At 45.4% G+C, this 12050-nt stretch overlaps 1 protein-coding gene across 1 annotated transcript in view; it reads right to left on the reverse strand.

Annotated features, from left to right (window-relative positions):
- gpc3 (glypican 3) overlaps positions 1-12050 on the reverse strand; it is a 413930-nt gene that overhangs the window by 138044 nt on the left and 263836 nt on the right. The window contains exon 7 of the mRNA XM_055888482.1: positions 6571-6766. Within this exon, the coding sequence (XP_055744457.1) occupies positions 6571-6766 (196 nt within the window). The remainder of the gene's footprint in view (positions 1-6570; positions 6767-12050) is intronic.

Below are 12050 nucleotides of genomic sequence, written 5' to 3' on the forward strand. Positions count from 1 at the left end.
TTGCTGACACCCCAGAGAGAGAATAAACCCATGTTGCTGACACCCCAGAGAGAGAATAAACCCATGTTGCTGATACCTCAGAGAGAGAATAAACCCATGTTGCTGATACCTCAGAGAGAGAATAAACCCATGTTGCTGACACCCCAGAGAGAGAATAAACCCATGTTGCTGACACCTCAGAGAGAGAGTAAACCCATGTTGCTGATACCCCAGAGAGAATAAACCCATGTTGCTGACACCCCAGAGAGAGAATAAACCCATGTTGCTGATACCTCAGAGAGAATAAACCCATGTTGCTGACACCCCAGAGAGAGAATAAACCCATGTTGCTGATACCTCAGAGAGAGAATAAACCCATGTTGCTGATACCTCAGAGAGAATAAACCCATGTTGCTGATACCCCAGAGAGAGAATAAACCCATGTTGCTGATACCTCAGAGAGAGAATAAACCCATGTTGCTGATACCCCAGAGAGAGAATAAACCCATGTTGCTGACACCCCAGAGAGAGAATAAACCCATGTTGCTGATACCTCAGAGAGAATAAACCCATGTTGCTGATACCCCAGAGAGAGATAATAAACCCATGTTGCTGATACCTCAGAGAGAGAATAAACCCGTGTTGCTGATACCTCAGAGAGAGAGAATAAACCCATGTTGCTGATACCCCAGAGAGAGAGAATAAACCCATGTTGCTGATACCTCAGAGAGAGAATAAACCCATGTTGCTGACACCTCAGAGAGAGAATAAACCCATGTTGCTGACACCTCAGAGAGAGAATAAACCCATGTTGCTGACACCCCAGAGAGAGAATAAACCCATGTTGCTGATACCTCAGAGAGAGAATAAACCCATGTTGCTGACACCCCAGAGAGAGAATAAACCCATGTTGCTGACACCTCAGAGAGAGAATAAACCCATGTTGCTGACACCCCAGAGAGAGAATAAACCCATGTTGCTGACACCTCAGAGAGAGAATAAACCCATGTTGCTGACACCTCAGAGAGAGAATAAACCCATGTTGCTGATACCTCAGAGAGAGAATAAACCCATGTTGCTGACACCCCAGAGAGAGAGAATAAACCCATGTTGCTGATACCTCAGAGAGAGAATAAACCCATGTTGCTGACACCTCAGAGAGAGAATAAACCCATGTTGCTGATACCTCAGAGAGAGAATAAACCCATGTTGCTGATACCTCAGAGAGAGAATAAACCCATGTTGCTGATACCCCAGAGAGAGAATAAACCCATGTTGCTGACACCCCAGAGAGAGAATAAACCCATGTTGCTGATACCTCAGAGAGAGAATAAACCCATGTTGCTGATACCTCAGAGAGAGAATAAACCCATGTTGCTGACACCTCAGAGAGAGAATAAACCCATGTTGCTGACACCCCAGAGAGAGAATAAACCCATGTTGCTGATACCTCAGAGAGAGAATAAACCCATGTTGCTGACACCCCAGAGAGAATAAACCCATGTTGCTGACACCCCAGAGAGAGAGAATAAACCCATGTTGCTGATACCCCAGAGAGAGAATAAACCCATGTTGCTGACACCTCAGAGAGAGAATAAACCCATGTTGCTGATACCTCAGAGAGAGAATAAACCCATGTTGCTGACACCCCAGAGAGAGAGAATAAACCCATGTTGCTGACACCCCAGAGAGAGAATAAACCCATGTTGCTGACACCCCAGAGAGAGAGAATAAACCCATGTTGCTGACACCCCAGAGAGAGAGAATAAACCCATGTTGCTGATACCCCAGAGAGAGAATAAACCCATGTTGCTGATACCTCAGAGAGAGAATAAACCCATGTTGCTGACACCCCAGAGAGAGAATAAACCCATGTTGCTGATACCTCAGAGAGAGAATAAACCCATGTTGCTGACACCCCAGAGAGAGAGTAAACCCATGTTGCTGACACCCCAGAGAGAGAATAAACCCATGTTGCTGATACCTCAGAGAGAGAGAATAAACCCATGTTGCTGACACCCCAGAGAGAGAATAAACCCATGTTGCTGATACCTCAGAGAGAGAATAAACCCATGTTGCTGATACCCCAGAGAGAGAATAAACCCATGTTGCTGATACCTCAGAGAGAGAATAAACCCATGTTGCTGACACCCCAGAGAGAGAGAATAAACCCATGTTGCTGATACCTCAGAGAGAGAGAATAAACCCATGTTGCTGATACCTCAGAGAGAGAATAAACCCATGTTGCTGATACCTCAGAGAGAGAATAAACCCATGTTGCTGATACCTCAGAGAGAGAATAAACCCATGTTGCTGATACCTCAGAGAGAGAGAATAAACCCATGTTGCTGATACCTCAGAGAGAGAATAAACCCATGTTGCTGATACCTCAGAGAGAGAATAAACCCATGTTGCTGATACCTCAGAGAGAGAGAATAAACCCATGTTGCTGATACCTCAGAGAGAGAATAAACCCATGTTGCTGATACCTCAGAGAGAGAATAAACCCATGTTGCTGATACCCCAGAGAGAGAATAAACCCATGTTGCTGACACCTCAGAGAGAGAGAATAAACCCATGTTGCTGATACCTCAGAGAGAATAAACCCATGTTGCTGATACCTCAGAGAGAGAATAAACCCATGTTCCTGATACCTCAGAGAGAGAATAAACCCATGTTGCTGATACCTCAGAGAGAGAATAAACCCATGTTGCTGATACCCCAGAGAGAGATAATAAACCCATGTTGCTGACACCCCAGAGAGAGAATAAACCCATGTTGCTGACACCTCAGAGAGAGAGAATAAACCCATGTTGCTGATACCTCAGAGAGAGAATAAACCCATGTTGCTGATACCTCAGAGAGAGAATAAACCCATGTTGCTGACACCCCAGAGAGAGAATAAACCCATGTTGCTGATACCCCAGAGAGAGAATAAACCCATGTTGCTGACACCTCAGAGAGAGAATAAACCCATGTTGCTGACACCTCAGAGAGAGAGAATAAACCCATGTTGCTGATACCCCAGAGAGAGAATAAACCCATGTTGCTGACACCTCAGAGAGAGAGAATAAACCCATGTTGCTGATACCTCAGAGAGAGAGAATAAACCCATGTTGCTGACACCTCAGAGAGAGAGAATAAACCCATGTTGCTGACACCCCAGAGAGAGAATAAACCCATGTTGCTGACACCTCAGAGAGAGAGAGAATAAACCCATGTTGCTGATACCCCAGAGAGAGAATAAACCCATGTTGCTGATACCTCAGAGAGAGAATAAACCCATGTTGCTGACACCCCAGAGAGAGAATAAACCCATGTTGCTGACACCCCAGAGAGAGAATAAACCCATGTTGCTGACACCCCAGAGAGAGAATAAACCCATGTTGCTGATACCTCAGAGAGAGAATAAACCCATGTTGCTGACACCTCAGAGAGAGAATAAACCCATGTTGCTGATACCTCAGAGAGAGAATAAACCCATGTTGCTGACACCCCAGAGAGAGAGAATAAACCCATGTTGCTGACACCCCAGAGAGAGAGTAAACCCATGTTGCTGACACCCCAGAGAGAGAATAAACCCATGTTGCTGACACCCCAGAGAGAGAATAAACCCATGTTGCTGACACCTCAGAGAGAGAATAAACCCATGTTGCTGATACCTCAGAGAGAGAATAAACCCATGTTGCTGACACCCCAGAGAGAGAATAAACCCATGTTGCTGATACCCCAGAGAGAGAATAAACCCATGTTGCTGACACCCCAGAGAGAGAATAAACCCATGTTGCTGACACCCCAGAGAGAGAATAAACCCATGTTGCTGATACCCCAGAGAGAGAATAAACCCATGTTGCTGACACCTCAGAGAGAGAATAAACCCATGTTGCTGATACCTCAGAGAGAGAATAAACCCATGTTGCTGATACCTCAGAGAGAGAATAAACCCATGTTGCTGACACCCCAGAGAGAGAGAATAAACCCATGTTGCTGATACCTCAGAGAGAGAATAAACCCATGTTGCTGATACCTCAGAGAGAGAATAAACCCATGTTGCTGATACCTCAGAGAGAGAATAAACCCATGTTGCTGATACCCCAGAGAGAGAATAAACCCATGTTGCTGATACCTCAGAGAGAGAATAAACCCATGTTGCTGATACCTCAGAGAGAGAATAAACCCATGTTGCTGACACCCCAGAGAGAGAGAATAAACCCATGTTGCTGACACCTCAGAGAGAGAATAAACCCATGTTGCTGATACCCCAGAGAGAGAATAAACCCATGTTGCTGATACCTCAGAGAGAGAATAAACCCATGTTGCTGACACCCCAGAGAGAGAATAAACCCATGTTGCTGACACCCCAGAGAGAGAATAAACCCATGTTGCTGACACCCCAGAGAGAGAATAAACCCATGTTGCTGACACCCCAGAGAGAGAGAATAAACCCATGTTGCTGATACCCCAGAGAGAGAATAAACCCATGTTGCTGACACCCCAGAGAGAGAGAATAAACCCATGTTGCTGACACCCCAGAGAGAGAATAAACCCATGTTGCTGACACCTCAGAGAGAGAATAAACCCATGTTGCTGATACCTCAGAGAGAGAATAAACCCATGTTGCTGATACCTCAGAGAGAGAATAAACCCATGTTGCTGACACCCCAGAGAGAGAGAATAAACCCATGTTGCTGATACCTCAGAGAGAGAATAAACCCATGTTGCTGATACCTCAGAGAGAGAATAAACCCATGTTGCTGATACCTCAGAGAGAGAATAAACCCATGTTGCTGATACCTCAGAGAGAGAATAAACCCATGTTGCTGACACCTCAGAGAGAGAATAAACCCATGTTGCTGACACCCCAGAGAGAGAATAAACCCATGTTGCTGACACCCCAGAGAGAGAGAATAAACCCATGTTGCTGATACCCCAGAGAGAGAGAATAAACCCATGTTGCTGACACCCCAGAGAGAGAGTAAACCCATGTTGCTGACACCTCAGAGAGAGAATAAACCCATGTTGCTGATACCCCAGAGAGAGAATAAACCCATGTTGCTGACACCTCAGAGAGGGGTGGAGACACACTTGGTTTCAGAGGTCTACATCAGTCATTCATTGGAAGGCAAAAAACAAAAATAAACAGCAATACTTTGTAGCCTGAAGACAGAAATTCTGAAGTAACGTGCAACTCTTTAGGGCTAATCCTGAGTGTGGTTTAGGTTCACAAGTTCCACTTTAATTGCTGTTGAGCTTCCTTCAGTTAATATGAGGTGTTATATTCACCTCGATGGCTGTTAGTTACATTGATGAGAAGAAATAGGAAAAAAACATGATATGAGTTTGTGGAGAATTAATAAGAATTAACTGGTGAAAATATTTGATTTGTATTGCTGTGAATCTGACTCACTCACTGTCAAAGATCCTGACAGGGACAGAGCAGAGAGTTTTATGTGACGTCTGTAAGTGTTGCCCCTCTGGTCTAACAGAGTTACCATGTGGTAGGAAGTAGAAGGCTTCCTCACGTAGCCAGCTCAGTGCTCACCTCAACCAGCAGCCTCTTGACCTCCTCACCCACCGCCAACCAGCCAGCCATCGTTACGAAAGAAAGAACCGACATTCTCTCTCAAACCAAACACAGAACAAATGAAGCAACAAAGCATTCAGAGAAAAGAAAGAGAAGAAGTGGAAACAACAGAGCGAGGTCAGGAACAAGAGGCTACGATACACGGACACAAAGCCAGTGCAGCTGAGCAAACACCCAGGCCAAGGGTCCTCCTGACAGGGTTGGTTGTTGTGGCAGAGATTTGGGTTCATTGGGCAGGGAAGAAGTGAGACCAGGGTTCTGGAGAGTGAGGCCAGGGTTCTGGAGAGTGAGGCCAGGGGCCTAGGCAGTGAGGCCAGGGTTCTGGGGAGTGAGACCAGGGTTCTGGAGAGTGAGGCCAGGGTTCTGGAGAGTGAGGCCAGGGTTCTGGAGAGTGAGGCCAGGGTTCTGGAGAGTGAGGCCAGGGTTCTGGAGAGTGAGGCCAGGGTTCTGGAGAGTGAGGCCAGGGTTCTGGAGAGTGAGGCCAGGGTTCTGGAGAGTGAGGCCAGGGTTCTGGAGAGTGAGGCCAGGGTTCTGGAGAGTGAGGCTAGGGTTCTGGGGAGTGAGACCAGGGTTCTGGAGAGTGAGACCAGGGTTCTGGAGAGTGAGGCCAGGGGCCTGGGCAGTGAGGCCAGGGTTCTGGGGAGTGAGACCAGGGTTCTGGGGAGTGAGACCAGGGTTCTGGGGAGTGAGACCAGGGTTCTGGGGAGTGAGACCAGGGGTCCTGAGGTTAAAGCAGGAATCCAGCAGGTTCACCACTTCCAGTGGTCTGGACCAGGAGATCTCAACACCGCTCTCTTCTCCATGCTCCTGATAATGGGGGGAGCTGATGCTCCAACACTGGATGGCCTTAGCCAGAATGTTCTCCTCTTTAGCTTGTCAGCTACTGCTGCTACTTTACTCAGTCTTAACTTATCAGAGACACACAAAACCAGAAGGACAGTGACCTTCAGGGACTGGAGTTGTGACTAAAATAAAAGTGAATACATGGCGACGTTTGTCTGACTGACCTGCAAAGATACGTAAGCGTTTACGGTGAGGGGGTGGCCCGAGCCCCGACACCCCAGCACAGTCATCCTCGTCATCACAGTCGCCACTCTCGAACCACTCGTCCTCCTCCTCTCCCTTGCTCCGTCCTTCCGGCCCTTGACCCCCACCTGACCGGGCTCTCCAGCGCTTCTCAGGCACCGTCACCAGACGCAGCAACTGTAGAGGCAGAGAGGAAAGGGTTCAAAAACATAATAAGATCACACACATATGGACCTGCCTCCCAAATGGCATCCTATTCACTTTATAGTACATTACTTTTGACCAGGGCCCGTAAGGTCCCGTGTGGCTCAGTTGGTAGGGCATGGTCCTTGCAAAGACAGGCTTGTGTGTTTGATTCCAACAGGGGACCAGTGTGAGAATGTATGCACTCAGTACTGTAAGTGGCACTGGATAAGAGCGTCTGCTAAATTATTAAAATGTAAGAAAGAAATGTGCATTAAGTAGGATGCCATCTGGGACACACATACGCTGACCTTATTCACACCCTTTGGTGGAATGTACATGTCCAGTACATTGGTAATATAATAATTCAGGACTTTGGTTGCTTCCCAAATGGTACCCTATTCCCTTTATTGTGCACTCTTTTTGACCAGGGCATATAGGGCTGTGTTAAAAAGTAGTACACTGTACAGTTGAGGGAATAGGGTGCCATTTGGGAAGCAGATGTTGTAACTGCCTGACATGGGAGGAAGGCGAGGATGTGGGGGAAACTCCAGGAAAAACATTGTCAGGGCTAAAACGAGTGGTGTTTACCAAACTCCATATATAATCACCATGCACAGAAATGTTGCTATCTAAGCCAGATGTTTTATTTCTGTGGTGATTCATCCAAAGTGTAATAGCAGGCGGAGGCTGTGGCTGTTGATCACTCAGTGGTGGAAAAAGTACCCAATTGTCATACTTGAGTAAAAGTAAAGATACTTTAATAGAAAATGACTCAAGAAAAATGTAAAGTTTACCCAGTAAAATACTACTTAAGTAAAAGTCTAAAAGTATTTGGTTTTAAATTCAGTTGATGTCGGAAGTTTACATTCACCTTAGCCAAATACTTTTAAACTCAGTTATTTACAATTCCTGACATTTAATCAGAGTAAAAATTCCCTGTTTTAGGTCAGTTACGAGCACCACTTTATTTTAAGAATGTGAAATGTCAGAATAATAGAAGAGAGAATTATTTATTTCAGCTTTTATTTCTTTCATCACATTCCCAGTGGGTCAGAAGTTTACATACACTCAATTAGTATTTGTTAGCATTGCCTTTAAATTGTTTAACTTTGGTCAAACATTTCAGGTAGCCTTCCACAAGCTTCCCACAATAAGTTGGGTGAATTTTGGCCCATTCCTCCTGACAGAGCTGGTGTAACTGAGTCAGGTTTGTAGGCCTTGCTCGCACACGCTTTTTCAGTTCTGCCCACAAATGTTCTATACTATTAAGATCAGGGCTTTGTGATGGCCACTCCAATGACTTGACTTTGTTGTCCTTAAGCCATTTTGCCATAACTTTGGAAGTATGCTTGGGGTCATTGTCCATTTGGAAGACCCGTTTGCGACCAAGCTTTAACTTTGTGATTGATGTCTTGAGATGTTGCTTCAATAAATCCACATAATGTTTCTGCCTCATGATGCTATCTATTTTGTGCAGTGCACCAGTCCCCTCTGCAGCAAAGCACCCCCACAACACGATGCTGCCACCCCCGTGCTTCACGGTTGGGATGGTGTTCTTCGGCTTGGAAGCCTCCCCCTTTTTCCTCCAAACATAACGATGGTCATTATGGCCAAACAGTTCTATTTTTGTTTCATCAGACCAGAGGACATTTCGCCAAAAAGTACGATATTCGTTCCCATGTGCAGTTGCAAACCGTAGGCTGGCTTTTAAATGGCGGTTTTGGAGCAGTGGCTTCTACCTTGCTGAGCGGCCTTTCAGGTTATGTCGATATAGGACTCGTTTTACTGTGGATATAGATACTTTTGTACACGTTTCCTCCAGCATCTTCACAAGGTCCTTTGCTGTTGTTCTGGGATTGATTTGCACTTTACGCACCAAAGTACGTTCATCTCTAGGAGACAGAACTCGTCTCCTTCATCAGCGGTATGACGGCTGCGTGGTCCCATGCTGTTTATACTTGCGTACTATTGTTTTTACAGATGAACGTGGTACCTACCGGTCTCCAATTTGTTTTCTGAGGTCTTGGCTGATTTCTTTTGATTTCCCCATGATGTCAAGCAAAGAGGCACTGAGTTTGAAGGTAGGCCTTGAAATACATCTACAGGTACACCTCCAAATGACTCAAATTATGTCAATTAGCCTATCAGAAGCTTCTAAAGCCATGACATCATTTTCTGGAATTGTCCAAGCTGTTTAAAGGCACAGTCAACTTAGTGTATGTAAACTTCTGACCCACTGGAATTGTGATACAGTGAATTATTAGTTAAATAATCTGTCTGTAAACAATTGTTGGAAAAATGACTTGTGTCAAGCACAAAGTAGATGTCCTAACCGACTTGCCAAAACTATAGTTTGTTAACAAGAAATTTGTGGAGTCGTTGAAAATACGTTTTAATGACTCCAACCTAAGTGTATGTAAACTTCCAACTTCAACTGTATACTTAAGTATCAAAAGTAAATGTAATTGCTAAAATATACTAAAGTACCAAAAGTAAAAGTATAAATCGTTTCAAATTCCTTATATTAAGCTAATCTTTTTAATTTACGGATAGCCAGGGGCACACTCCAACACTCAGACATAATTTATTATCAAAGAATGTGTTTTGTGAGTCCGTTAGTCCGCCAGATCAGAGGCAGTAGGGATGACCAGGAATGTTCCCTTAATTAGTTCGTGAATTGGACCATTATCGTGTAACATTATCGTGTAACAATTATCAGTAAAAATGTATGGAGTAAAAAGTTCATCATTTTCTTTAGGAATGTAGTGAAGTAAAAGTAAAAGTTGTCAAAAATATAAATAGTAAAGTAAAGTACAGGTACCCCAAAAAACGACTTAAGTATAACTTAAAAGTATTTTTACTTTACACCACTGTGTTCACTGACATATCATTTACTGGTGGAGACAGAATTATCTACACAAGAAATATTGTGTGATTGTGTTCTTGTTGGCAAACACCATTGTTGGTATTTGACCAACATGGATAAACTGGCATCAAACAATGTGAATACATTGAACAGAACATCAAGATCCAACGTAGAGAAATGACTTTGTCAAAACATTTATTCAAATCTCTCTGTGATTTACAAGTTAAAAAGTTAGCAAAGTGTGTGTTGGATCTTACAAAGATAATACTGAGTGTCATAAACCCTATACTGTGTGACCCTCTATTTCATACATAGATAAACCCTATACTGTGTGACCCTCTATTTCATACATAGATAAACCCTATACTGTGTGACCCTCTATTTCATACATAGATAAACCCTATACTGTGTGACCCTCTATTTCATACATAGATAAACCCTACGCTGTATGACCCCATATTTCATACATAGATAAACCCTACACTGTGTGACCCCATATTTCATACATAGATAAACCCTACACTGTGTGACCCTCTATTTCATACATAGATAAACCCTACGCTGTATGACCCCATATTTCATACATAGATAAACCCTACACTGTGTGACCCCATATTTCATACATAGATAAACCCTATACTGTATGACCCCATATTTCATACATAGATAAACCCTATACTGTATGACCCCATATTTCACACATAGATAAACCCTATACTGTATGACCCCATATATCAGGGGTGTCAAACTCATTCCACGGAGGGCCTAGTGTCTGCAGGTTTTTGGTTTTTCCTTTCAATAAAGCCCTAGACAACCAGGTGTGGGGAGTTCCTAACTAATTAGTGATGTTAATTCATCAATCAAGTACAAGGGAGGAGCGAAAACCCGCAGACACTCGGCCCTCCGTGGAATGAGTTTGACACCTGTGCCATATATCATACATAGTGTCACGTTCCTGACCTATTTCTGTTAGTTTGTTGTATGTGTTAGTTGGTCAGGACGTGAGTTTGGGTGGGCATTCAATGTTTTCTGTTTCTATGTTGGTTTATGGGTTGCCTGGTATGGCTCTTAATTAAAGGCAGGTGTTTGGCGTTCCTCTAATTAAGAGTCATATTTAGGTAGGTGGTTTCACAGTGTTCGTTGTGGGTGGTTGTCTCCTGTGTCTGTGTTTGTCGCACCATACGGGACTGTTCGGTTTGTTTTGTTCATCGTCATTTTTATGTGTAGGCTCTTTTCCCTGTTCGTGCGTTCTTCGTGTTATGTGAGTCCGTCGTCCAGATCTGTCTACACCGTTTGATGTTTTGTTAGTTTAGTCAAGTTCGTGTTTTCGTGTTTTTCTTTAATAAATCATGTCTTCAAACTCCGCTGCATTTTGGTTCAATCCCTGCTCCTCCTCTTCTGATGAAGAGGAAGAGGAAAACCGTTACAGAACCACCCACCAAATGTCCAGAACCAAGCAGCGGTGTAAACGGAGTAAGGGACAGAAAAAGAAGGAGGAATGGACTTGGGACGATGTATTGGACGGGAAAGGTTGCTACACATGGGAGGAGATCCTGGCTGGTAGGGATCGCCTCCCATGGGAACAGCTGGAGGCACTGAGGAGAGCAGAGGCAACCGGAGAAGGGAACCGGAGTTATGAGGGGACGCGTCTAGCACGGAAGCCCGAAAAGCCCGTGAGTACCACCCAAAAATTTCTTGGGGGGGGGATAAGAGGTAGTGGGCTAAGGGCAGGTAGGAGACCTGCGCCCACTTCCCAGGCTTACCGTGGAGAGCGGGAGTACGGGCAGACGTCGTGTTACGCAGTAGAGCGCACGGTGTCTCCTGTACGAGTGCATAGCCCAGTGCGGGTTATTCCACCTCCCCGCACTGGTAGGGCTAGATTGGGCATTGAGCCAGGTGTCATGAGGCCGGCTCAACGCGTCTGGTCTCCAGTGCGTCTCCTCGGGCCGGCTTACATGGCACCAGCCTTACGCATGGTGTCCCCGGTTCGTCTACATAGCCCGGTGCGGGTTATTCCACCTCCCCGCACTGGTCGGGCGACGGGGACCATTCAACCAGGTAAGGTTGGGCAGGCTCAGTGCTCAAGGGAGCCAGTACGCCTGCACGGTCCGGTATTTCCGGCACTACCTCCCCGCCCCAGCCCAGTACCACCAGTGCCTACACTACGCACCAGGCTTCCAGTGCGTTTTCAGAGCCCTGTTCCTCCTCCACGCACTCTCCCTATGGTGCGTGTCTCCAGCCCAGTGCCTCCAGTTCCGGCACCGCCCACTAAGCCACATGTGCGTCTCCTAAGTCCTGTGCACACTGTTGTTTCTCCCCGCACTCGTCCTGAGGTGCGTGCCCTCAGTCCGGTACCACGCACCAGGCATATAGTGCGCTTCGAGAGGTCAGTGTGCCCTGTCCCTGCTC

This window comes from Salvelinus fontinalis, chromosome 29 (genome assembly GCF_029448725.1).
Source record: "Salvelinus fontinalis isolate EN_2023a chromosome 29, ASM2944872v1, whole genome shotgun sequence".
NCBI classification, from domain to species: domain Eukaryota; kingdom Metazoa; phylum Chordata; class Actinopteri; order Salmoniformes; family Salmonidae; genus Salvelinus; species Salvelinus fontinalis.